The sequence below is a fragment of the Fistularia commersonii genome, chromosome 1 (genome assembly GCF_037954325.1).
Source record: "Fistularia commersonii isolate RoL2024-O1a breed Wild chromosome 1, RoL_Fcom_v1.0, whole genome shotgun sequence".
In the NCBI taxonomy this organism is placed as follows: domain Eukaryota; kingdom Metazoa; phylum Chordata; class Actinopteri; order Syngnathiformes; family Fistulariidae; genus Fistularia; species Fistularia commersonii.
Window position 1 is genome coordinate 10,770,842 of NC_141284.1, and position 25,446 is coordinate 10,796,287.

General features: G+C 43.2%; 5 protein-coding genes across 11 annotated transcripts; 2 read left to right on the forward strand and 3 right to left on the reverse strand.

Moving 5' to 3' along the window:
• Nucleotides 1-335: 335 nt before the first annotated feature.
• gjb10 (gap junction protein beta 10) lies at nt 336-2,683 on the forward strand. The gene is made up of 2 exons (XM_086147406.1): nt 336-405; nt 736-2,683. The coding sequence occupies exon 2, from the start codon at nt 770-772 to the stop codon at nt 1,559-1,561; it is 792 nt and encodes a 263-aa protein (XP_086003532.1). The 5' UTR covers nt 336-405; nt 736-769; the 3' UTR covers nt 1,562-2,683.
• A 2,058-nt stretch (nt 2,684-4,741) lies between these two features.
• On the forward strand, nt 4,742-7,476 carry gjb3 (gap junction protein beta 3). 3 transcript variants are annotated; one of them, XM_086147420.1, is made up of 2 exons: nt 4,742-5,091; nt 5,619-7,476. In XM_086147420.1, exon 2 carries the CDS (start codon nt 5,744-5,746, stop codon nt 6,605-6,607), a length of 864 nt encoding a protein of 287 aa, XP_086003546.1. In that variant the 5' UTR covers nt 4,742-5,091; nt 5,619-5,743; the 3' UTR covers nt 6,608-7,476. The 3 variants fall into 3 exon arrangements, with proteins under 3 accessions (XP_086003546.1, XP_086003555.1, XP_086003540.1); XM_086147429.1 differs by having other exon boundaries at nt 5,630-7,476; XM_086147414.1 differs by having other exon boundaries at nt 5,677-7,476.
• A 526-nt stretch (nt 7,477-8,002) lies between these two features.
• hmgcl (3-hydroxy-3-methylglutaryl-CoA lyase) lies at nt 8,003-10,600 on the reverse strand. Its single transcript, XM_086147490.1, has 9 exons — nt 10,472-10,600; nt 10,252-10,335; nt 9,952-10,059; nt 9,689-9,784; nt 9,439-9,587; nt 9,257-9,320; nt 8,967-9,155; nt 8,720-8,845; nt 8,003-8,581 (listed from the first exon to the last, which is right to left on the reverse strand). Exons 1-9 carry the CDS (start codon nt 10,565-10,567, stop codon nt 8,480-8,482), a joined length of 1,014 nt encoding a protein of 337 aa, XP_086003616.1. The 5' UTR covers nt 10,568-10,600; the 3' UTR covers nt 8,003-8,479.
• A 3,894-nt stretch (nt 10,601-14,494) lies between these two features.
• On the reverse strand, nt 14,495-18,325 carry zbtb8a (zinc finger and BTB domain containing 8A). Of its 2 annotated transcripts, none has more exons than XM_086147442.1 (4): nt 17,918-18,325; nt 15,983-16,851; nt 15,675-15,844; nt 14,495-15,542 (listed from the first exon to the last, which is right to left on the reverse strand). In XM_086147442.1, the coding sequence occupies exons 1-4, from the start codon at nt 17,980-17,982 to the stop codon at nt 15,225-15,227; spliced, it is 1,422 nt and encodes a 473-aa protein (XP_086003568.1). In that variant the 5' UTR covers nt 17,983-18,325; the 3' UTR covers nt 14,495-15,224. The 2 variants fall into 2 exon arrangements, with proteins under 2 accessions (XP_086003568.1, XP_086003572.1); XM_086147446.1 differs by lacking the exon at nt 17,918-18,325 and adding an exon at nt 17,640-17,891.
• A 120-nt stretch (nt 18,326-18,445) lies between these two features.
• gale (UDP-galactose-4-epimerase) lies at nt 18,446-25,066 on the reverse strand. Of its 4 annotated transcripts, none has more exons than XM_086147458.1 (11): nt 24,461-25,066; nt 23,678-23,807; nt 23,423-23,538; nt 22,504-22,617; nt 22,079-22,255; nt 21,880-21,993; nt 21,642-21,708; nt 19,412-19,497; nt 19,215-19,292; nt 18,907-19,021; nt 18,446-18,796 (listed from the first exon to the last, which is right to left on the reverse strand). In XM_086147458.1, the coding sequence occupies exons 2-11, from the start codon at nt 23,796-23,798 to the stop codon at nt 18,732-18,734; spliced, it is 1,053 nt and encodes a 350-aa protein (XP_086003584.1). In that variant the 5' UTR covers nt 23,799-23,807; nt 24,461-25,066; the 3' UTR covers nt 18,446-18,731. The 4 variants fall into 4 exon arrangements, with proteins under 4 accessions (XP_086003584.1, XP_086003598.1, XP_086003605.1 ...); XM_086147472.1 differs by having other exon boundaries at nt 23,423-23,535; nt 24,461-25,065; XM_086147479.1 differs by lacking the exon at nt 24,461-25,066 and adding an exon at nt 24,342-24,452 and having other exon boundaries at nt 23,423-23,535.
• Between the last annotated feature and the right edge of the window lie 380 nt (nt 25,067-25,446).

Below are 25,446 nucleotides of genomic sequence, written 5' to 3' on the forward strand. Positions count from 1 at the left end.
GAGTAACCCTGCGTAGTTTACGTCCAATTCGAAAATTACCCCATCATATAACTGTATATATTTCTATATTTTCTTTTCTCAATTGACCCCAAAAAAGATTGAATCAGTGGTGTTTAAAGCAAATTAAAGTCGCTTTAAGTACAGTAAAAGTTTGACGTAAAGTTAAATCGCAGCCTTCAGAACGGAGGGAATGTTTCACGCGTCCGATCTTTTTCAAGATATTTTGTCGAACAAGTATGCCGGCGTGGATCGGCCACACCTGGGCAGGTTTGGGGTTTGAACGCACTCAGAAGCAAACATCTCCACCCCACCCCCAACTCCACCCGCCCCGTCCAGTTCACAAATCCAGTGTCATCTACGCGACGCGTCCGAAGAATGCTCCTGCGCTTCGACTTTGGATCCACCGTGAGTACCCGTGTTTATGACCCAAACGAAAACCGAATATCGAAGTTCGTTTGGTTCGACCCGAACCGAACCGAACCGTCTGTCGGGAAGCGAGCGACTTATCGGGAAAGCTGCCTTCCTCAAGCAAAGCGACTGCTTAAAAGGAAATCACCGTCTCCACACAATCTTTTCCATATATTCAGAGTGAAGACAGTAGGCGTGTGATGCTTTAATACATTTACCCGAAGACTCCTTTTCCAGCTTTATTTGAACGTGATTTAATCTAAACTGTCTAAATCATCTGTGCCATTTTCAACTCTGGATTTTTTTTCCTTTTGTCTCCATCCGCAGGGAGAAAAGTTAAAAGTGTTAACAAAAAGTCAGCATGAACTGGGCATTCCTCCAAGGCCTCCTCAGCGGCGTGAACAAATACTCCACGGCCTTTGGCCGAGTGTGGCTCTCCATTGTCTTCCTCTTCAGGGTGATGGTGTTCGTTGTGGCAGCGGAGAAGGTGTGGGGCGATGAACAGAAGGACTTTAAATGCAACACCGCCCAGCCTGGTTGTCACAATGTCTGCTACGATCACTTCTTCCCCGTTTCCCACGTTCGGCTGTGGGCCCTGCAGCTCATCTTCGTTACCTGTCCCTCGTTCCTGGTCGTAATGCACGTGGCCTACAGGGAAGACAGAGAACGCAAGAATCGCCTCAAGTACGGCGAGCACTGCCACCGTCTCTACAAGAACACGGGAAAGAAACGCGGGGGCCTGTGGTGGACCTACGTCCTCACGCTGATTTTTAAAATAGGTGTGGACGCCGTTTTCGTCTACCTTCTCTACCACATCTACGAGGGCTACGACTTCCCCTCGCTCATCAAGTGTGAAGAGAAACCCTGCCCCAACAAAGTAGACTGCTTTATCGCTCGGCCCACGGAGAAAAGGATCTTCACCATCTTCATGGTGGTCACCAGCCTGGCGTGCATCCTCCTCTCCGTTTTCGAAATCCTGTACCTGGTCGGGAAGAGGTGCCGTGAGTGTTTCATCAAGCTCCATCAGTCTCACCATGTCCCACCCAACACGCTGTCCAGTGGGAAGGAGTTGATGGAGGCTAACAATCTACAGCGGACAAGCAAAAATACCCCCGAAACTCCTGCCCCTTCATACTCTGTGGCTGTTGCCTGAAATCACGACAATACAAATCCGTACGGACTTCGGTCTTATTGAACAAGCGCGTTCTGTTCTCAAAAGACTTGCCAGTCGCCATGACTTGTTTTTTCTAAAAAAAAACTGAAATGCAGTCAAGGCACTTCTATACGGCCGCTGGATCGGAGATAGCCAGAAGGTCTACACGAAACATCAATCCTGCTGCGTTTTGTGTCACAGTTTATAGGAAACGTGCAACAGCCACTTCGAAGGAGGAGCCAAGATTGTGTGTTTGAGAGAAAATAACTTCCGTTCTTTGGAAAGAGCCATCAATGTTTTTTTTCTTGGCTTGGACCTCATTGAGAGTAACTTCATTTATATTTTACTCATGAGAAAGCAGACATCTATGGCCGACTATTGGGGAGTCATCATATTACAGCAAAAATATATTTTTTGGAAAAATCCAAAGGGAGGTAAATCATTGCAGATGTTTTTTGTGAACTGTAACTTGAATTAGGATGTGAATCTATCCCAATATGAGGTGCAGCATGACTGCATAGCTGTTAATATTATTTTTCATTAAAATAATTTTTTGCATTCCTTTTACATTGTCTACATTGTGAGGGTTTCCTTTCTATATGTGGAAGTGCACATAAACACAGTATCTTCCTATGCCGTAACTTATGACATTTTGTAATGTGCAGATTGTTGCTGTTTTAGAACGTTTTGGTTTCAAAGAAAAAAAGAAACAGCTAATACCACAAAAATGTCTGTGATGGTTTTGTGTTCAGTGGTTTGCCTCTCCATTTTTTCCATGTCTCAGATTCACCCTCCTGTTTACCAGGTGGTTTGTAGTGTTGCTAGGAGCTGTGAAGTCAGAACATGGCTTGTTCTACACTTGAAGAGGGAAGGAGGAGCAGTCTTCCTCCTTCACGGTGATTCATCCATATTGATGTGTCACTCAACCCAGCGCTGGAATTTAGTCTATGAAACATCTGAATAACTATTCAAGTATTTGCACTGCACATTTATTGAGTCAGAGTAGAAGGCAAAAGTCAAAAACTCACATTTCCTTCTTTTGTTTTTATCTTTTACTACTCTCTTTGCTTTCACTGAAGTTTGTGAAAACTGTCTAAAACTTTGCTTTCAGCTCACTAATAAGCTTGTTGTGTTTTTTTTTCTTGTTTTTGCTGCAACAGAGCTCTTAATTCTGTGCCACTGTTAAAAGAGGATTTTTTGGAAAATCTCAGTGGAGAATCATGTATATGACAGTGCTATTGTAAGGAAAAGGAGTAACAGGTCTTGTCTCTAAATTAGGACGAATGTTTATGCTCTTAAATATACCCTCCTGAATATGAGCCTGGCTCAGTACATGAAGTTCTTTTGAAGTCCTGTTGCCTCCACCCTTGTCGCCAGTTTTGTCAGTCCAGATTCATTGTCTTTCTCTCAGGACTCTAGTAATGTACTCCAGACCTGAGCATTGTTGTTTGTTTTCTTGTATGTTTTGTTGAGACTTGCAACTGGCAAAATTTGGCTCCCTGGTTACATTCCTCCTGGTGTTTTCCCAACAGACCGCATTGACCAGTTTTTCGTCTGGCGGCCGAGAAGGAACCTTTGCCGCTCGGATGCTCTCTCCTTATCGCAAACTCTTACCTGTTCTTAAGCCAAAGCCAAAAGTGACTTTTCCTCAAAGCCAGTTGAGACTTCTGACAAGATCGTGTAGGTTTTCACAGATTGCTGCCAGACTTTGAAGGGAGTGCTTGATTTCAGAGAAGACAGGACTGTGATCATCCTCCAGAATAGCAATTTCCCCCTTGTTTGAAATATAAATGGAAAAATATAAAAGGATTTAAAAGATATTTAGAGAATAATGTGACTAAGGATGCACGATGGTGCAGTGGTCAGCACTTTGTCTCACAGCAAGGAGGTCCTTAGTTTGATCCCAACAGGGGGCCTGTTTTGAGTTTACTTGCACTCCCCGTGTCTTGCGGGGGTTTCCTCCGGGTTTTCCGGGTCCCTCACTCGGTGCATAAAGTTAATTGCAGATGTGAATTATTGCATGTCTCTGTGTGTGCCGCGTGACAGCTGGTTTACACTCCACTGACCCTCACTGCAGGATTGGCATTAATGAATGAATGATGTGATTGAGGCTACACACCAAGCTACCATATTTTCAAATGTTCCGGGATATCCATCCTTGGCTTTTGCACCACACAAGTTTTCTTCCAAGTTGAACATTTGTGTCCCTGGAAGCTTTTTGGTAATTAAGAGTGAGAGACTGACTGGACTCGCATTTTAGTCAACAATGTGGCGCGGGAGGTAAAGCAATAGTCTTTGGAACTGAACATTCCAGGTTTGATTCCCGGCTCTTACTAGTGTGTCAAAATGTTGGTGACCAAGACACCGAACCCCTGACTGCTCCCCTGCAGCAGCAGGATGGCAGCCGACTGATCATGGTTCATCCATGATTGGTTAATTACAGAGAAAGAATTTCCCCATGAGGGACGAATCAAGGTTAAATTAGAATCTAAAATGAAAACGGTCAAGCAACAAGTAAAAAATCAAAACCTCAAAATAGAAAGCAATAGTCAGGAAAAGAAACTGGATTGTAACAAACGTTTATTTACTTTAAATAGTGTGGTATGAAACGTGTCCTGAGACAACTTTGTTGAGATTTGGTGCGATATAAATAATACTTCACTCTACTTGACACCAAAATCCCAACTGTAAAACGAGTAAATGCAAAATAACAGGGATGTCTAATAACCACAGTGTAATCTGTTGTATTTGGAGATGTATTTTTAGGTCTTATTAAGCCAGAATTTGCATAAAACTCCATACTTTCTTTTCTACCCACCCTTTTCATCACTCCACACCGTCAGACCAAAGAATGTCGTCCGACGTTCGTCACAGAAGCGGAAACCTCCAACAACAAAACACACCGATGAGAGGGGAAAAATGCATTCATCTTTGGGGTGTGACCGCTTCTTGCGTAGTTCTCAAACAAGATGGGACAAGAGGACGATCTTGTTCCTGGTTACAGTGAACACAACAAAAAAAAAAATACCCCTTTACCCCTAAATGTGCAAGGACACACACTCCGAAAACGTAATCCATTTGATCTCAGTCGAGACCGGTGGAAAGAACTCTTCCAACTTTTTTTTATTAAATTCAGTAGATAAAAGTACTTACTAGATTTAGACATAAATCTCCCCCCGCCCCCCACTCCCACGGGCTTGCATTGTCAAACTTCCCCTACAACACAGGAGGCATACTTTTCACAGGATGGATCTCTTTTTTCTCTCTGCCATAATATATGTGATTTGCCACGCTTCTCTGCGTGGGAAGGGTGAGAGGGAGGTAGAGGGCTGCTCGTAGTCTTCGGCTCTGTAACCACACCCACGGAGGTATTTCTGCGCTTTACGCGTTTACCTGGCGAAAAAAAAAAAAAAAAGGATCATAGCTTTTGTTTCCAGGACAGAAATCAGCAGGAAATCTAAACGTCAACGGAAACCCGGCGGTCGGATCTCGTATTTTGTTCCGCTCACATGGACTAAAAGCGCGTTTTGGTAAGTTTGAAAAACTTTTGTTTTACGTTCTCCTCGCACGATCGGATGGAGTATTTTCTCTGTGTTGCCTCTGACTTATAAGCCGAACAAACTAAGAGAACAACCGCAAAAAAAAAAAAAAAAAAAAAAAAAACAGCAAAAAGCGCAGCCCTTCCACGACAGGCTTCATTCGTTTTCGTTTTTATAAATTCCAATAAATGAACGTCCCTTTAAAAGTGAGAAGAAATGTGAAGTCCTGAAAACAAATTTGGATTTAGAAATTATGTCTCTATCAACCGCTGCTGTGTTGAGCCAAAGCATTTCCTTTATGAAGGGTCTGGCTGGAAGCCTGTTCAGAACTTTGTGTTAATGTTATCCCCTCTGAAACCTGACAAATGAGACATGCAGAAAATGTTTTCATTTTACTCGCTGTTCCGGAAGATAAATTGTGTATTTGAAAAGTTCTCATGAAACGTTAGTGGTTGTCTGAGTCGCCTAAAGTGCCCCCCTAACCCCAAACTGAAATGAACCTTTTTTTTAAAATGAAGTGAATATTCAGCAGGTGATAGAAGCACGTCCACTCATTCTTCACGCTGCCATCTTCAGGTTCCGGTGTAACTCAACTTGGAAAAGGAGTCTTCCTGAGAGACATATCTGACCCTTAGCCAAGGACATGGACTGGAAGACCTTCCAAGCCCTCCTCAGTGGGGTGAATAAGTACTCCACTGCGTTTGGACGCATATGGCTGTCTGTTGTGTTTGTGTTCAGGGTGATGGTGTATGTCGTAGCAGCTGAGCGAGTGTGGGGCGACGAGCAAAAAGACTTTGACTGCAACACCAAGCAGCCCGGCTGTGCCAACGTTTGCTACGACCACTTCTTTCCCATTTCCCACATCCGCCTGTGGGCGCTGCAACTCATATTCATTACCTGCCCATCGTTCCTGGTGGTCATGCATGTAGCATACCGTGACGACAGAGAGCGCAAATACAAGGCTAAGTACGGAGATGACACCAAGCTGTACAACAACACAGGGAAGAAACACGGCGGCTTGTGGTGGACTTATCTGATCAGCCTCTTCGTCAAAACGGGCATTGAGGTGGCCTTCCTTTACCTCCTCCACTACGTGTATGACAGTTTCTACCTGCCAAGAGTGGTTAAGTGTGAGGTGGCGCCGTGCCCCAACATTGTGGACTGCTACATCGGCCACCCCACTGAGAAGAAAGTCTTCACCTACTTCATGGTCGGTGCCTCGGCCCTCTGTATTGTTCTCAACATCTGTGAGATCATCTACCTGATTGCAAAGAGGATTGTACGAATCGCAAACAAGCTCAAGAGGCGCCATCGTAACGTGGCTGTGCACCATGACAACTATAATGACAACTTCTGTAACAATGCCAGACTTGCCTCTTCCAAACTGGACATTGAGGACAAACCTCCACCCTTCAGAACCTTCGATAGGTCTGCATACAGGCCCTCTGGCCTAAGGCTGGAGGAAAAGATCCGGGCCTCTGCCCCGAACTTGATAAGTCACGCTTAACACAAAAACAAAGCACAAATGGCTGAAAGAACAGGCAAACTCAGAACTAAGAGCCGACCAGCGGCCCGTGTCATTCCTTGGAAGATGATGCACTGGGCTCATCTTGTGGGACCCTTGCGCCCACACTTTAGACTCTTCAGGCACATGAACTTTGGTTCAGGCACGATATTGATAAGTCAGCATGGGGCATATTGAATTGTTAAGATTACCTGTGATGCTATTGGAATAAACGGCCTATCTACCTTATCAGCATCACCAACCTTAAAACAATTTGATATTCCAGTCATGTCTCTCAGAGAATTGAGGTTTGACATGGGAGGGGATGGAAAAAAGGAATATTCAGGAGGGCTCCAGTGTCCACGCTGACGTGTCAATTTCTATTGTGACCAAGTGTTAGTTGTACATTTCAGTAACTACTGTGGAGATTGGACAGTTTTTAAGGAGGGTTATACTTGGAGAAGAAGAAGAAACTGGGAGTGAAAACAGGCTGAAATTCTTTTACAAATACTTTCTCAGAATTGTTAAGTCACAAATTGCACAAAGTGAATCTATTTTCCCTCAAAACCTCGGTGGGCTTATGCTGCACGGACACTCGTTAATCTTAAATCGCTGTGTTTTGGCATGTTTGTTAACAATCTTGCCTCATCCAAGATTACTGTTCATGGAAATCAAGAGAGGAATGCTGCAGTTTTGTGTTGGTAGAACTGGAGCTCTTGTGCTGCTGCACAGGATGTGGACAAGGTTGGCCTCATGTTTACTCAACCATCCACTGTGGAATTTTAAGTTGGAAATATGTATTTGGCACTTCTTGTGTATATATACATGTATATTGTAATTTTTGATATATAAATAAATTAATTGAACTTGTGGGCCTGGGGTACTCACTAAAATCCAATTTCATTGGAAGCGCCATTTTACTTAGTGATTGTTTGACAACTACTTACAGTAGAACGTGGAAGTCTGTTAATGCCGACTCATTACTATTGACCCCTGAATGAAAATTATCAACTACACATTTCAATATGCTTTGAGTCATTGTGACTGTATTTCTGTGATACACATTGCTGTATACTTTGGCAGGTACTGCCAAGAGCTGAAGTAGGAATCTCAGCCTGCCTGTTTGACTTGTTCTTCAGGCTCCTTAAAGGTGCGGTAAGAAAACAGGGTCGTTGTTTTTTTTTCAAATTGGAACTAATTTTCCCTAGAAACTTCAAAAGCCCCAGGGAGATACAAAAGACAAAACGTATGTTAAATTCCCTGTAATAGTAAAATGGAGGCTTGAACCAGTTTTTGGATGACCTGTCCCAATGTTTTAACTTCTTGGTACACCACCTTTCATCCTTCTTCATGCAGTTTTTACGATGCTTTTGAATTTTTTCACCACACCTCAGCGCATTTGTTTAAATACATATAGTTTATTTACATTGTAAATACATTTTAAATTCAGAAAAACAAAAATAAATTCCACAAATGAAAATTACCTAGTTGTAAAGGGGATGATGGACACAATATGTGGAAAGCAAGATGCTCTCGCATACATAGCATCAGGACAACGCTCACTGCATACAGTAATCAAAACAGCTTTCTTTAAACCAATCAACAGTAAGTTTATCTAACCTTTACACAAAATATAATAGTTGCTCCTCTTGCCAGACAGTCAGTAAAGTATCAAAACAACACAAAATTGGGAGAAAGGGTGGCTTTTGACGGAAAGGCTGATGAAACTGACCTCACCAAAGGCACTGTTGTAGCTGTTATTTTGCATTGAATTAAAATATCAAAGACAGATAGTCATACCAGTCAATATAACAACCTGCACACACAGGTACCAGCTTTGCTTGACTGTGAAACAGCCAGATGTTTGACTTTTGTTTACAGTTTGCAGGTGGCTTGTGCCACTTTGGAGCTGGATTTCCTGTTTAGGCTTCGACATATGTAACTCCCAGCATCAATCAGCTTGGAAATGTCCACTCCCTGTGATAAAGTCCAAAAATTGGAGCAAGTTGGGATCAAGCTCAAACATATCACATATTACACAATATTAGTATTAGATTAGCATATTATTAATAAAGCAAGTGCTGAAGTATGCAAGGACAAAATATAGCCTCTTACTGTTTGAATTCCTAGTCCATGAAGCATATAAACCACATCTTCGGTAGCAACATTTCCAGAAGCTCCTTGGGCATAAGGACAGCCACCCAGTCCAGCTATGGAAGAGTCCACCACACTGATCCCCATCTGTAAACAAAAAAACAAAACAATAATTGATAATAAATGACACGCAGTTGCTTGTGGACCAGAGTCTGTCAAGGTATTTGTAGGAGGGTATTTTTTGTAAGTAATCGAAGCCAAGTCTAACCTGCAAGGCTACAAGAATATTAGCCAGAGCCTGTCCATACGTATCGTGGCAGTGAACTGCCAGGGCACTGACTGGCATCTCTCTGCTCACCACCTCCAGCATTGCACCCATACTCCCTGGAGTCCCAACTCCAATTGTGTCCCCAAGTGAAATCTCATGGCAGCCCATGGAATACAAACGCTTTGCTACCTGTGAGAGATGTTGGGGGCTCTTGTAGTGACTAGATCTATTTAACTTGATTTAATTAAAAAACAATTGACAGATTTGTGGAAAATGAAGGAAGAACTCACATGTGCAACTTTTTCCGGTGCCACCTTGCCTTCGTATGGGCAGCCAAGAACACATGATACATAGCTGTAGGGTAGGGGGTAAAAAAAAACATACATACATGGAGATGATCTTTGCTACAAGTGGGTTGTAATTCTGTTTTTTTAAAATTAGTTTAGTGTCATAAATACACCACAACAGCTACCCTCTAACTGGCACACCAGCTTCTTTGGCTGCTTTCATAACCTCGTCGAAGCGCAATAAACTCTCGTCCACAGAGCAGTTTATGTTCTTCTTACTGAAGAGCTCAGATGCAGCACCAAATATGGCAACCTCTGAGGCCCCTGCCTTCACCTGTGACAAGTAGGATCAAGGAGTGGGACATGTTTCAGCACTCAGAGTAAGAGAAACATAGTATCAAGACAACTGAGGGAAAGTTTCTAAATGACACTAACAGCAGCCTGGAAGCCCTTTAGGTTGGGAGTAAGGACTGGGTAAATTACTCCGGGTTTCTTTGTGATCCCCTTCATCACCTCCACCTGGTCAGCCATCTGATATTTAGACAAAAAACAGGAACCAAATGTTTCTTAGAAAAAAGAACAAAGAAAAGAAAAAAGAAAAACACAAAGGCAATTTCTATGCTAACGCTGCAGTTTAAACACCGACTGTGGAGCTTACATCCATTTGAATGCAAATTGTTTTGCCAGGGGAAACTAACCTGCGGAACCCACTTAGGTGACACAAAGCTGGTGGCTTCCACCACTGACAGCCCCGACTCTGACAACAAGTCTATCAGGTGGATTTTGGTCTCTGTTGGCACAATAACCTGAGAATAAACGGAGTAAAACAAGATGACGAACACTCGAAAATCTGATGTATTAAGCCACTTACTAACAGCCCATCAAGCGTTCAAGGTCGTGTTACCCGGTAATGAAAAAAAAAAAAAACAGATTGAAAAACATATTGACCGAAATCTGTCGTGGTGGCGTTATGTATGAACCACGATATTTTATGTTACCTTTTCATTTTGAAGCCCATCCCTGGGTCCTACTTCGACAATTTTTACCCTTTCTGGTAGCGCTTCACATCTTCTCAGACCCGACTGGTAAAACACACACATTGGATTAGCAATTTAGCGATTACATTAGAACCTGCGGGCCGGATGAGAGTATTAGGCCCAAATAGCTGTCAACTTGAGAACTAAATGCCGTCATATTGTGAAACATTACATAACTCACTGGCTTAATCTTCGCAGCGGAACTGAACGCCAAATTCTGTTGACCCATAGTTGGACTTAATATGCGTCTATTGACGTGCTTCAGGACAGCCGCCATATTGGTCAGGAGTGACGTCACTTAGCCCTCTTCCGTGGAGACGCTTCAGTCTACTAAAGCTCCACGCGGGCGCCATCTAGCGGTCAATTTGGGGGAGACAGCAGGTCTTGATTTTTTTTTTTATATTGGAAGAAGTCTGCGTATTTTACCGTCAAATTGTCATTCTCTCTCATGTCCATATTTCATCCATTATCAACCGCCTATCCATGTTAGGGTCGTGGGGGATGCTGGAGCCTACCCACCTAAGTTATATTGATATTGTATTTATGCACACTCTCCCTAGTTGTCAGTAGTTCATGTTCATGTATAAAGTACAGTTTGAAAAAAATTAACATCATGAAACAGTTCAATGTTTTTTGTTACTCATATCTGAAAGTGAAACCCATATATCAAGTGAAGCGTTCCAGGTCTTCATTGACTGAAATTTTGATGACTATGGCTTGCAGATAATGAAATGTAAAATTCAGTGTCTCAGAATATTATAATACTGTGAAGAAGCTCAAAATTGAAAAGTCCCAAACTCTATACAGCTTATTAACACAAAACACCTGCAAAGATATCCCTTAAATGGTCTCTCAGTCTGGGTCAGTAAGCCACCCAATCACATGACAGATGTCCAGACAACGGTCACTGACCCCCTCAACAAGGAGGGTAAATCACAGAAGGTCATTGCTAAAGAAGAAGTACAGTGGAAAGAAAAGTGTGGTAGGAAAAGGTGAGCAAAAGGGATAAACGCCGCCCTGAGAGGATTCTCTGGCAAAATACATTCAAGAATTATGGGGAGCTTTACAAGGAGTGGACGGAGGCTGGAGTCAGCACATCAAGAGCCAAAAGAGCAAATCCAAGAGATAGGCTACAAATGTTGCGTTCCTTGAGTCAAACCACCCCTGAACCAGAGACAACATCAGAAGTGTCTTACCTGGGCTGTGGAGAAAAAGAACTGGACTGTTCCTTCAGCCTTTCCGTCGAAAGTCACCCCTTCTCAGATTTCTGTGTTGTTTTGATACTTTAATGACTGGCAAGAGGAGCAACTATTACTCGTGTAGAGGTTAGATAAACTCACCATTGATCTATTAAAGGAAACTGATTTGATTACTGTATGCAGAGAGCATTGTCCTAACGCCATGTTTGTGAGAGCATCTTTGTCTTGATAGATTCCTAACGGGGGTGATGCAGACAATATAAGCAATTTTCATAGTCTGGTGGATTCCAACAGAATCCATGTTGGTTGAAGACCAGTGTGAAGTTTCCGCAGTCAGTGATGCCAAGTCATGCTGGTGTTGGTCCACTGTGTTTTCTGAAGTCCAGTCAGTGCAGTCATCTACCACGAAATTGATTTCATTTTCCAGCAAAGGTACCAAAAGCTGGTTCAATAACCGTGATGTTACCGTGCTTCAAGTCAGACAAACCTGCCTGACTTGAACCCTATGGAGTATTATTGAGAGGAAGGTGAAAGACACCAGACCCAATAATGCAGATGAGTTGAAGGCTGCAATCAAAGCAACCTGGACTTCCATTTCACCTGAGCAGTGTCACAGGCTGATTGCTATGACACATTGATGCAGTAATTCATGCAAAAGGAGGCCCCACCAGCTATTGAGGAGAATAGAAATGAACATACTTTTCAGAGGCCTTTATTTATTAATCTTGTGTAACATTCAATTTTTTGAGATACTGAATGTTGGTTTTCATTATCTGCCCCATTATCATAAACATTTCAAGAAAGGCCTGAAATAGTTCACTCTATGTGTCATGGAACTATGTAATATATGGGTTTCACTTCCTGATCTGGATGACAAGAAATATTGAGCTTTTTCATGACGTTCTAATTTTTAAACTATAAATACGTACATACATTCATATACACAGAAAACCTACTGTTTATGCGGAGCATTTTGCAGAGCTGAAACCAAGTGTCATTGACAATAAATGACAATAAAAATACTATTGCATTCCTTTCTATTTTGCTATTGGGTCAGCGGTCTCCAATATCACAGCGACTCTTGATTTACCATGTGTGGGACCCCAAACAGCTACATCACATCCAAACTTTAACATATCTATTTTTAAGATTAGGTGTTTTTCATATGTAACACATCACATTATTTCCACATAAAAATCCCACAGTAGAATACCTCAAAGTATACAACACAAGCTTAGGAGTATTAATATATCAAATGAATCTGTATACTTAATCACACTGAAATCCTTGGCAAATACCCATAACATTCATCTTTTAGTTGGGTAGTGTGTCTTTGTGCAGCAGGCTTTGATATTACGAAAACTCTTTCAATACAGTATTTACTTCTATGCTTGAGGCATAGATTTCCTCATCACTTTTGTCTTCTTAACATTTACATGTTTGTGATATTATGAGACAAATTTACATCCCCCTCTTAAAAGTTTTTTTTTTGCAACCCTCTCAGGCTCAAATTAAGTTGTGGCGTAATTAGCTAAGTAGCATTTAGCTGTTGCAAATCTGCAACATCTGCCTGGAGAGGGTTAACAGCACAGATAACATTTAGTCAAGTCGGTATGTTTATAGTTCCAAATCAAAACTGTTATCTCAAGAGCTAATTCCCCAAATGTGAAAGCATGTATTGCCAGCGGTGAGGAAAAGCTGTCTTTTACCAGGCAGAAACCTTGGACAGGTTTGCGCTCAGTGTGGGTGGCCTTCTGTCTCGACCGGATGAGGTGAAAAAGGGGGAGAGAGAAAGACAGAGTGAGAGGAATAGAAGGACAGACATAGAAAGCAAGAGTGTGATAGAGATAGAGGGGTGATGCAGGCTTTGGGAAGGACAGAAACAAATGCTCATGTATCTATCACAGCTCAAACTAGTAGCAATGACACCCACATGCATAATTGCTGAAAGTGATAAAATAATACCGGTAACTTTAAGATTCATGATGACAATAGCAATGGTGACCTGGTGAGACAAATGCAGGAGATCGAGCCATGTCCCCATGGGCTCCTGTGTAATTAGGGAATCTCAGGAATTGGGCGAATATATGGATTACAGTCATGCATTGATGATGAGACATGGGTGCAAAGAGGGAGGAGTCCGAGAGGAGCAGCATGGGATTTCTCTTGGCAGGCTAAGCCTATTGCACCGCAACTAGGGTCTAGCCTCACCCTAACTACAAGCCTTCTCAAATAGGAATGTTTTAAGCCTATTCTTAAGCAAAGAGAGGGTGTCCAATCCCAGAGACCTACATTTTGCTCCATTAAAATGTTAACTTCTGAGTGTAAAACTCATGGTTATTCACAACGTCAAAGAGTGAAGTCCATACATCCAACAGCAGGAACAAAAACAGAAACACATTTCTGACAAAAATGGGGGTTCAAATCTGGCAGGCACAAATAACTTTTATACTTCTCACTGATATTTACATGCTTATTTGTTTAATATTGGCATTGTGACATATAAACAGCCATGGGGAATAGAATGTTCAGTTACTTTTCTTTGTGTTTTCGTTGTTCTTCACTCCCTGCAAAAATGTTGCCCAAATGTCCATATGATGCCACATCGTTATCAAGCCAATTAGTCTCTTATTGCAAATGTATTCAGAACTGCATTTTCATTGTATTTCATTCTTTGAAAAAACATTCCTCTAGATATTAAGATTTTGCCATAGCCATACTGACAGCTGTCAGTATTTCTGTGGAAAACAACTATTGCGTTTCACATGCAGTTTTGTTTATTACAATGAATATTACCGTGTCATACAGGTTTTTTCATAAGTGTTGGCCATGTCTAATTCCAAAAGTATATACCAAGCATACCCCAAATTACATAGAATTGTTAAGGACCCTTTTATTTTTGTAATTATGTAACACTTTCTTTAAAAGTATTTCCAGTGTGAAATTGTAATTGTACTGAGAGCCTCGATTGTTTTATTCAGAAAGAAGAACCCAGACGTAGAAATCTAGAAAAATATCTTTAATAAGTAAAAAAAAGTAAAAAAGAAATAAATTAAAATTGGTTTCACATTATAGTGCATATCATAAACAAACATAGAGAGCACTCTGGCAGTAAGATACTGGAGTTTCCCTAAAAGGAGACAGCAGAGCCCTCATTCAGTCCGTGGTTTTGTTTCACTCGCGTGACATTTATCCAAGTGGAAAGTCATATAAAGAAGCAGAAGTGTTTTTTCCATGCATATGGAAAATATATATGATTATAGGAGTTATTATATAATAATAATCAAAGCAAAAGGAAATACTGACTATGCATGCTTTGAATGCTGGATATGAAGCTAATATGTTTATGAAGCTAAACAAAAAGCAGATCTGTCACAAAGGTCAAAAATCTCTGGGAAAATAATGATTAAAGTATTATGCTGACTGATATATATCGTAATTGTGTATATTTACATCAGTGGATGACATTGCTGCATACATTCCCAATATTTGTGTATGCTTCTGCACACACAGACCCAAACCCATACACAAGTACACACAAGCGTGTGTGTGCACTGGTGCACGCACGCACGCACGCACGCACGCACACACACACACACACGCACGCACACACACACACGCACGCACACACACACACGCGCACACACACACACACACACACACACACACACACACACACACACACACACACACACACACACACACACACACACACACGCATGCTTTGGTCCCATTTCACTGCAGTTCCTCATCACTGTCATCCACTTGCTGAATGATGAGGTCCGCCCCTGAGTCTTCTGCTAGGTCGTCATCATCATTTACCATCCATGTCCTCTTGCTGTCCTCCTCCTCCTCCCCATCCACACCCAGCAACAGGGCCGGCTCCTCGTTGGACCCCTCAAGACCATCCATGGAGATGGTATTGCAGCCCACCTCTTGGATGCATGCAGTGCACATGCGGTAGCGTCGTGTGCCCTCACAGACCACATGTCCCGTCTCTTCTGTCACCTGACACTTACACTTCCTGCACACTAGTTTCCTGGCTTGATGGATCTGATCAGAAACCAAAAGTGAGAGATAAACATGTTGAGATTTATTATGTGATTTGTCAGTTTGTCAATGTACATAATGACACAGGTGTTTAGAATGAGACTGTGCTACCACTTAATTTAAATAACCTCCTACCGTCTCAAAGTGGCTTCTGAGGTGCTCGAGGCGAGTGAAACGCTTATTGCAGGCCTGACAGGGGTACGGCCTCTCTCCAGTGTGACATCGCAAATGACGCTTTAGATCGGCCTTCCTCTTCACCGTGTGTGTACAAAAGGGGCATTTGAAGCGCATAATGGGGTTGGAGTCTGCAAAAAAGCAAACATTCTCTAATTCTGTTCATTCCCCTGAAACCGTTGTTTGCAGATGATGTAATTCCTTTTCTCATATGCCTAGAAATTAAGAAAAAAAATTGAGTCATTTTTTTCTCCCACAGCCCAACTCACCTTTATTAAAGTGCCCAATAACACCTACAATAGGAGGTAGAGTGGCATAGAGCTCCTCTGCCTTTTCAGCCTTCTGAGTCTTCGCTTCCTGAATGTCCAGGTCTTCATGCTGACTGGTGCGACTGCTGTTTGGCGCCTTCCTCTTAGACGAACCTTTACTACGCCGGCGCTCTGATCCTGGCAGAGTATACAAAGGGTCCTGAGGGTCCTGTAGTTCTTCTGGCTCTTCACTGAGTTCATTTGCGGGGCTACTGGGGTTACTCTTTAAGGCTGAGCCCAGAATATCTTGGTCTAAGTCTTTCCCCATGAAACTTGACTGGGATCTTGAGTTGTCCCGTGTCCAAAGTGCTGGTGGTGGGCTGACGGAGCCTTGCTGCTGCTGGTCGGACGTGTCCTCTCCAGCCCCGCTGGTAAAGCTACAGGTCTCTGACAAGCTGAGGCAACGGTCACTGTCTTCATCTTTCACACTGATGTCTAGGGAGGACTTGATAAAGTTCTTGCAATAGCTGATGACACTGTTCATCTGCAAGTAACTGGCTGCGGACATCACCTCGATCACATTGTGACTGGAGAGATCCAGCTGGCCGGAATAGATGAAATCCAGGATGACGGTGAAAGTCTCTGGGCTGAAGACATCAAAGGTGGCGTTGACGGACTCTGACAGCCCGTCAGGCCCCTGAGATAACAGCATGCGGAAGTAGCCACTGCTTGCGAACAAGATGTTACGGTGGGCCCTGAAGAGCTGGCCCTCCACCAGCACGCTGCAGTCACAGAAAAGCTCCTGGCGACGCTGCTGGTTGAGCTGCTTCAGGAGGTTGCTCTGGTGGGCCACTGTGATGTCCGCTGTGTTGAACCACCTCTGGGGCTGCCTGCAGGAGACAGGAGGGTCATCAGTTCTTGCACAGAAAAAAAAAAACCAAACATTTTTCTGACCGAGATTAGACTTTGAGATTAGCTAGGACAGTAATTGTGCTTCCATTTAAAAACAGTGGCACCCGACGATGCAATTGTTAATCACTTTCTGTTTCTGTAGCGGTTTCGCAGACAGTCCGCAGCGGGACCTCACACTGCGCTGTCACTGGCTGGAACGGCTTTCAATCGAAAAAGAGAAGAGGAAAAAAAAAAAAACCTTCTTCGTCTGGGCTACACCCGACACCAGGCGGCGGTTGTCGGGTGACAAAAAAAAAAAAAAAAACCCGGACGGAAGAGCGGCAGCGGACATGAAACCCTCGATGCAACAAAACACTCGAGGCTTATTGGGAAAATAAATACACTTGCAATTCATAACCGTAGTTTTTTTTTCTTTTTTTTTATTTCCTCGGCAGCCTATTTACTCATCCACACATCGACTCCACAAAAGGCATTTATATTTAATTAGCTGGCTGACAGCGCCCGACAACCCGCCCGCAACCCGCTATTGTATCCCCGGTGCGAATAATAAAAAAAAACCGCTCCAAATCTAACGTCTCGACCGAGCCGTGTGCCGTGAAATCCAGGCGCCGGTCCCACAAAAAAAAAAAAAAAAAGCCATACGGGAGTGCTGCAGTCCTTCGAGAGGAAAAAAGCGGGCAGCGGTGCGACGGAGCAGCCCAGCCTGTCCTGGAGCGACGCCCACTTCAGGCTCCGGCCAACACACAATAGAAAAATAGACACAAACCTCCCGACAGAGCAAGGCAGGCTCGGATTCATAAATATCCAGAGGACATCCGCCTGGGGATAAGCTTCCCTCCTTACACACCCGTATTCATTCCTCACGACCACCCCCCGCTTCTAGCTGGAGGTCCGGAGCGCGGCGAACGGCGGGAGGGATTCGCCTGCTGTCCAGACCCAGTGACTCCTTCCGAGGCGAGGGGAACCGAAAGGACCCGCTTACGCCCCACGCCATGATCCCCCCCTTCAACACCCACCACCGGACGAAAACCCATCGATACTCACTGGTGACTTGATTCGCCCGGCGCCCGATAGAGTCTGTTCACCCCCAGGTCCGTCACCATTTCCATTTTCGATTCGGTCTGTCTTTGTCGACGCTCTTTTTTTTCCTCACCCCCCCCCCTTCGTCCAGGGTCCACACTCTTTACTTCCTGCTCAGCCCTAAAGACCGAAACCCGGTTAAAGCGACTGGAGCTCCGTGCTGACGTGGGTGTTTATTAACTGGGTGCCCGAGGGTTCAAGGAGCCATTTAAAGCCCCAGCGCCCAGTTTGAAAGTGTAGTTGGGCCATAGTTTTGGATTCCTGAAAATTCCCCAAAGTAGTAAAAAATTGCAAAGAACTGTTAAAGGGTGAACAGAGGATGGATTTTCTTGAATCTGTAGTTAATTGCATTTAACTAAATAACTGAAACCGAGCAACTCAACATAACGGTGTGCTTTCATGTGATATGCACAGTATGTTCAGCCATCTAGATATACAGCTTTTTGAAAAGTGGATCGCAGGTCTTCCAAAACTTACATTTGCAATCGGGTCTTTATTTTTTTTTTAAATAAAATTTATTTAGTCAGTCTTTTTATGGTGTGAAAATCAACACATCAATGACAAAATGTCCATTTCAAAATGACCATACAGCAAAAACAGATATTTTACTTGTTTCATCTAATAATAAGCAGTATCAAAATTATTGAAATAATTAGGAAAAACAATTAAACATGTGAAACCTCCCATTTGATGACTGCAATTTCTTTACTAATAGCAATATTTAAAGAGTGATTCGCTTTGGCCCAGGGGTTTGAATGAGGATTGGGGTGGGATGGTATCAGGAGGCTGTGCCATTAGCAAATCCAGTTGGGTTCATCGACTGCCAGCGCCAAAGATCGACACCTACACAGTAACATGTATGAAAACAAAATACAAATCAGTGCTTTATAGAAGCGTTTCTATCACAAAAAGGAAGCCATGAACCTTAACGATACATTTAACAGTATCCTTACACATTCTTTCTAAGTCGAATTCAGCCTTCCAGCCAAGGTCCTGCTCAGCCAAGCGAGGATCAGCATAGCAGGATGCTATGTCTCCTCCCCTACGAGGGGCAATTTTGTATGAGATCTGCAGAAAGTGAGCCAAAAGTTAAGCCAGGCCAAATCATAGCAGTTTTAATATCTGAAAGTCTATCAAGATAGTTTCATTTCTTCACACACAAGGAAGAGGTCGATGTGTTAAACCTTCCAAAGTCACTCTAATCTTCCTGCAAGCCAAGCATCTTCCCTCAACAGTTTATTTTGCAGGACAAACAGCTCACCTCTCTCCCCGATGCCTTCTCCATGGCTTTAACCATCTGAAGAACAGAGTAGCCTTTTCCTGTTCCAAGGTTGTAAACCTGGAAGAAAAAAAAAAAAAAAAACACATTGAAGCACAGGTGTTCACTAATAAATACCGCAACACCTTCCAGCCAATAGACAAGAGATTTTTAGAGTTTTTCATTTTGACCAAATATACCTTGCAACCGCAGTTTTCCTTTAGCTTCTTCAGAGCTGCTATGTGTCCCTTTGCCAAATCTACAACGTGGATATAATCCCTCACACCTGCCAGGAGAGGGACACTGTCATAATTCGAAATTGAGAATTAAGAACAGAGGTCCCCAACCACCAAGCCATGGACTGGTACCGGGCTATGGACCATTTGATAACGGGCCACCAGGCCACAAAGACAGAATAAAGTTGTTTAAAATAAAGTGCATTTTATTTTCATTCATTTTGCAGGTATTTGTTTTTGAAAACTTGCCAATTGCTTCTCACTCATGCACGTGAATCAGTCAAGGTTTTTTTTTTTTTTTTTTTTTTTTTTTTGGGCAAGTCAGTCAGCAAGCTATCCATCCGTCCATTTTCTACTATTTATCCAGGATCCGGTCGTGGGGGCAGCAGCTGAATCAGAGAGACCCAGACCTCTATCTCCCAGGCCACGTGCTCCAGCTCTTCCAGGGGGATCCTGAGGCGTTCCCAGGCCAACATAGTCCCTCCAGTGTGTCCTGGATCTTCCCTAGGGGCCTCCTCCCAGTTTGACATGTCCGAAACACCTCACCAGGGAGACGTTCAGGATACATCCTAACCAGATGCCCAAGCCCCCTCATCTGACTCCTCTCCAAATGGAAGAGCAGCGGCTCTACTCTGAACCCCTCCCGGATGGCCGAGCTCCTCACCCTATCTCTAAGGAAGAGCCCAGACACAGCTGGGGATCATGCTCCAATGAAACCAACAGAATCACATCATCCACAAAAACACCCAATCCTGAGGTCACCAAACTGGTATCCCTTCAATACCCTGACTGCAGTGGAAGGCGGACCCGAATCTCAGCGCTGGTCTACCGCCTTGACAATGGAGGCACGGATCATGGTCGACTCAGATTAAATGTTTCCTACCTTCCCTGGGATGTGGTAGTTAAAACTCTTTCTGAAAGTGAATTCTTCTAAACAGACACTCACATTACCTTTGGGTCTGCCAGGTCTGACCAGCGTCCTCCCCCACTAATATGAGCCAGCTCACCACCAGGTGGTGATGAGTTGACAGCCACGCTCCTCTCTCCAACCCAGTGTCCAGAACATACGGCCTCAAGACAGATAAAACGACCACAATGTCGATCATTGAACCAGTACACCTAAGGTGTAATGGTGCCATGTGCACACATTTCTGAACATGGTATTTGTTATGGAAAGTCCATGATGAACACAGTCCTGTGAAAAAAAACAAACAAAAAAAAAAAAAAAACAGCTCGGGTTCATTTTGGGACTGTTTCTCCCATTCATGGCTTTCCAGGCCTACATGAGCGTTGGAGTCTTCCAATAAGATAGACTCCCCGACGGGAGTGCTTTATGAGAGATGAGATGAGAACAACTTTATTGCAGCCCCTCTAGGGACCACAACTAATGTTGGGTGCATAGGCACACTCAACAGTCAGAACCTGTCCCCCAAACCCCAAGGCGGAAGGAGGCTACCCTCTTATCCAATTGGTTGAACCCCAACAGTAAGGCGCTTACTCTGAGGGCAATGAATATGCCCACTCCTGCCCAGCGCCTCTCACCGGGGGCAACATCAGAATGGAAGAGAGTCCAACCCCTTTCAAGAGGACTCATTTCAGAGCCCAAGTTACACATTGAGGTGAGTATGAAACCACATGCCTCATGCACCACCCATGGCTCTTTCCTCAGCAGAGAGGTAACGTTCCATGTTCCTAGAGCCAGCTTCTGCAGTCATAAATCAGACCACCAAGGTCCCCCTGCTCCTGCCACCACCCATCTCACATCGCAGCCCCATGGCTCCTCCTATGGCTGGTGAGCCCAAGAGAAGGAGTACCCATGTTGCCCTTTTCGGGCAGAGCCCACCAGGTGCTTGCCACCAAGCCCCGCCCCGGGACTGGCTCCAGGGAGGCGCGCTGGTGACCCATGTTCGGGCAAGGGAAAACCAGGCCCATTTGTAATTTTCATCATTCAGTGTCTTCTTGAGCCACGCTTTGTCTGGTCCATCACCCAGGATCTGTTTGCCTTGGGTGACTGTACCAGGGGCATAAAGCCTGCAACAACATAGCTCCTGGGTATCACTGGGAGACGCAAATTCCTCCACCACAATAAGTTGGTGCCCCCCTGTGGCCACAGACGCAAAAAAGTCAAATCCTCTCCTGTTAGAAATTAGATGTGATGTATTATGCAGTTAGGGAAGGTAGCTTTCCCAAGTACCTGTCCCATCAGGTGTGTCATAGTCATTCCCAAATACACTGAGGCACTTTCTTCTCCCAATAGCGACCTATGACAAGGATAAATCAAGTTACAGATCCTAATCCAATTCTGAGCAGTCAACAGATTTTTCAAGAGCTAACAGATGCCCAAATTTGGCCATTAAAAATCTCATATTGAGACATGTTTTGAGACTCCCCCCCATATCACAGTGATGTAGCAAGGATTTGTGTTCATATACCTGGGCAACATATGGTAGCAGGTTATTGGGGATACCCTGAGGGTCTTCCCCTATGAGGCCGGAGGAATGAGCACCGATTGGGTTGAAATAGCGCAACAGCACAGAATTCCAGTCCTGCTCACAAAGAGTGAAAAAATAAGGACATCTACCATTCACGTTTGGTTGCTGTTAATGGTGCCCCTCTGCCCCAGCTCAGTACCTTCTCCGCCATACAGTGGTCCTTTATCATTTCCTCAATAAAAAACTTGGTCTTGCCATAAGGGTTGGTGCAGCCACCCACAGGATGCTGCTCATCAATCGGCAGATGCTGGGGATCTCCATACACTGTGGCTGAGCTGCTGAAGACCAGATTGTGCACCTTGTGAGCCTGCATCACCTGGAACATGCAATTGCACACACAAACAAACACACATGGCACACGGCACACAGGAGCTGTCAGCTGCACACGTTAGGCTCAAGCATTAATAACGATAGGCATTAAAAGCATATAAAATGTTAATACAAGTGCAGTTTGAATGGTTGAAAATGCAAAAAGAAAAGCTAACACAAACACATAGACAGCCTGAAAACATTGATGCAGAGTATTATGTGAAGACACACATGCATTTACAAATTCAGACTTACCTCAAGCAGGTTCATGGAGGCGGTGAGATTGACCCTGTAGTAGTGCAATGGCTTCTCCACTGATTCCCCAACAGCCTTCAGACCAGCAAAGTGAATCACAGCACTGAAAGAATGCTGGGATTCAGAGAGAACATAGACGTGAGACTGGGTACAGTGAGCGAAATAAGGCATTAACTACTGACTAATGCGGCACCTACAAAATTTTCCATATTGTAGCGTTTTAGTCACGGAAACATCTGAGTGAGGGTAAAACACCTGTTTAATGAGAAATAGCTGTTGGTCACAGCCATGTCACACAAGCCTGTGATACAACTAACTGTTCCCGCCCAATTCCAGTTAAAATACCCCCAGAATTCATTGCACCCCAAAGCACACCAACGAAATTCCCAGCAACCCCAAAATCACACAGAAAACAAGCATCAACATAAACTCCTACATCGTGACTCGCTACAATAATTTGTGTTTTCTGTAGATGCATATATGTGAATATGTAGTAAAATATCAGAAAATATAAGATCATGATATCATTATGTTCATTTTTCCAATTTAAGCTTACTTGGGTAAACAGCAAATTGTTTATGTTTAAGCTGTGAAACATTTCAACTGTACCAATAATTTTCAGCAATTGTAATGGCTATAAAAATAAAGCAGATTCAATCAAAAAAAAAAGAAAATATTATTGAAAATATAATCAGAGAATTTTCAATTAGTACCACTCAGGGGAAACTGCACATTAAGATTATTTTATTTGTACTCTCTACCAATACATGAATAGCATTTTATCACAACGAGCAAATTCTGTTTAAAAGTTAAATCATTTAGCATTTCTTAAAGTAAGGTCCCCTAAAATGTACAAATTATGTGATTCAACTGAATATACATATTGAAATTTCCGTACTGTTTGCTTTGTAATTCTGACCTGTTTGAAAATTTTGTCCAAGCCGGGTGCGTCCAGAAGGTCCAGTTCATGAAATTCAATGCTGGTGTTGTGAAGGTTCTCTATCCTAGTTATACTCTCTGGCACATTCCCATCTCCTCAATCCACCACAAGTTGTAACATACACACGCAAGCACGCACGGGCACACACACACACACACCCAATGTAAATATTGTATCAGTAGAACACAGACATGGAACTTTTTTATTTATTTATTTGTATATATATTTAAATACCTCGTACAGCATTGCTGAAATTATCCACCACAATTGGTTGGTAGCCTGCTTCAATGAGTTCCACAACACAGTGGCTTCCAATGTAGCCTGCTCCGCCCGTAACCAGCACCTTCTCTGCCATTTTATGGCCCTGTCAAGCACAAAATACAGTCCAGTCTTCCTTCAAAATCCTGTGCAGGTCACATGCCACATCACCTTTTCAAGTATTCCAAAGCACTGAATGACTTCAGGCTTCCTGCTGAAACAGGATATTTGCCTCTATATGTGTATTTTCTTTTTTTCCAGGTGGGCTTGACGGATACATGACACACCCATTTTATATGTACACATAATCCGGATATATCATCCTATCTAACCTAACCTAACCTAACAAAACAGTTAGAACAGTGATACAGAGTAACAGCAAAATTTTTCATTCATGACTACATTTTTCAATTGAGTGAACTTATTTGAACCGACTGTGCACTCAATTTACAAGCATAACTATTGTCATGATGAATTTAATTCAATTTGATACAGTACAGAATAATTCTGTTTGGGCGATTGACACCAGACCACACGAAATATATCAACTTGGTGAATGGTGACTGATCAAACCTTCACTTATTTATATTTAAGATCTTTGTCATCATAAATCTGAAGCCCTGTCAGTTTTGATACTCACTCTGTTTCAGATTGTGCCCTGAGCTTGGACACTAAAGCCAGTCTCGGACAAACTATCAAAATTACATTAAATTGCAGCGCGACTCAGGATGTAATTAGTTATTATAAGAAATTACATACTAAATCCTCCGGAAACAGTGTCAGTTGTCGATGAGCACCAAGTCACTCCGCAGTTGGGAAAGTTATATGTGGACACGGAAGGAGCGATTAGCCGGAAATTCTGTCAATAATTACTCTGCGGTGTAGCGCTTTTTACTTCCTTATGGACGTGGACAACAGTCAAGCTTCGCTGTTATAGGGTGAAATCAACCGGTAAGACTTTCAAAATAAACGTTACCAAAAGTTATTACTGGAAATAAAATTATATCCAACGTACACGAGCCACGCATACGTATATATTCAAGAGTTTAACTGAAAATCGCACATCTCTTTGTGATTACAAGCACTGTATTATACAAACTATAATATTAAAAATGTTGGCAAGACTTTTATTTTGAAAGCCAAAAGAAAGCGCTGCATTTCATCACTCTCCGACTGACTCCTTTAACACCGATGTCCTTGTCACGTGGGTCGCTCACTGACGGCGTGAAATAGAGCCCCGCCTCTGACCAGTCATACAGGGGTGATTGTTAGCGAGACGCCCGCGTAAGCTTAGGCCTGGGGGACCCGGAGGAAAAGTGCCACGTTTTATATAGCATCCATTGCTTATGTGGACAGAAGCCTGAGACGGTCGAGCCCTATTCTTGACTTGGAGGAAAATAGAACTAAGTAAATAAATATTTATACAATGTGACGTTGGTAGTCAGGGAGAACACCAGGGTAGAACGTCTGTTGAATGACAATAGCTGTTGTTGGCCACATCCACGCCACATGAACGCAACACTTGCTCCCGCTCGATTCCAGGTAAATCCCCAGGATTCCTTGCACCCCCAAACCACACCCCATTATTCCCAGTAACCCCAAAATCACACAGAAAATAAGCATTAATTTAACAACTCTTTACACCCTTCCCCCCCTTCATGAAGTCCTTGACCCTAAGAACAAAGTCTCTGAATCTCAGCGCCACACATCTTCTCCTCTCAGGTCATCCTGTAGGCGTGTTATTG

What these genes read in the sequence shown, in the direction of transcription:
- gjb10 (XM_086147406.1), top strand. Translation starts at nt 770, where the DNA reads ATGAACTGGGCATTCCTCCAAGGCCTCCTCAGCGGCGTGAACAAATAC.
- gjb3 (XM_086147420.1), top strand. Translation starts at nt 5,744, where the DNA reads ATGGACTGGAAGACCTTCCAAGCCCTCCTCAGTGGGGTGAATAAGTAC.
- hmgcl (XM_086147490.1), bottom strand. Translation starts at nt 10,567, where the DNA reads ATGGCGGCTGTCCTGAAGCACGTCAATAGACGCATATTAAGTCCAACT. An exon ending in CCGCTGCGAAGATTAAGCCA is followed by an intron (nt 10,336 to 10,471) that starts GTGAGTTATGTA and finishes GTGTTTTACCAG; the next exon opens with TCGGGTCTGAGAAGATGTGA. An exon ending in TAAAGGGCTTCCAGGCTGCT is followed by an intron (nt 9,588 to 9,688) that starts GTTAGTGTCATT and finishes TACTTGTCACAG; the next exon opens with GTGAAGGCAGGGGCCTCAGA.
- zbtb8a (XM_086147442.1), bottom strand. Translation starts at nt 17,982, where the DNA reads ATGGAAATGGTGACGGACCTGGGGGTGAACAGACTCTATCGGGCGCCG. An exon ending in CCGGGCGAATCAAGTCACCA is followed by an intron (nt 16,852 to 17,917) that starts GTGAGTATCGAT and finishes TGTCTCCTGCAG; the next exon opens with GCAGCCCCAGAGGTGGTTCA. An exon ending in TATTGGGCACTTTAATAAAG is followed by an intron (nt 15,845 to 15,982) that starts GTGAGTTGGGCT and finishes GCTTTTTTGCAG; the next exon opens with ACTCCAACCCCATTATGCGC.
- gale (XM_086147458.1), bottom strand. Translation starts at nt 23,798, where the DNA reads ATGGCAGAGAAGGTGCTGGTTACGGGCGGAGCAGGCTACATTGGAAGC. An exon ending in TTTCAGCAATGCTGTACGAG is followed by an intron (nt 23,539 to 23,677) that starts GTATTTAAATAT and finishes TGGTGGATTGAG; the next exon opens with GAGATGGGAATGTGCCAGAG. An exon ending in ACCACTGTATGGCGGAGAAG is followed by an intron (nt 21,994 to 22,078) that starts GTACTGAGCTGG and finishes CTTTGTGAGCAG; the next exon opens with GACTGGAATTCTGTGCTGTT.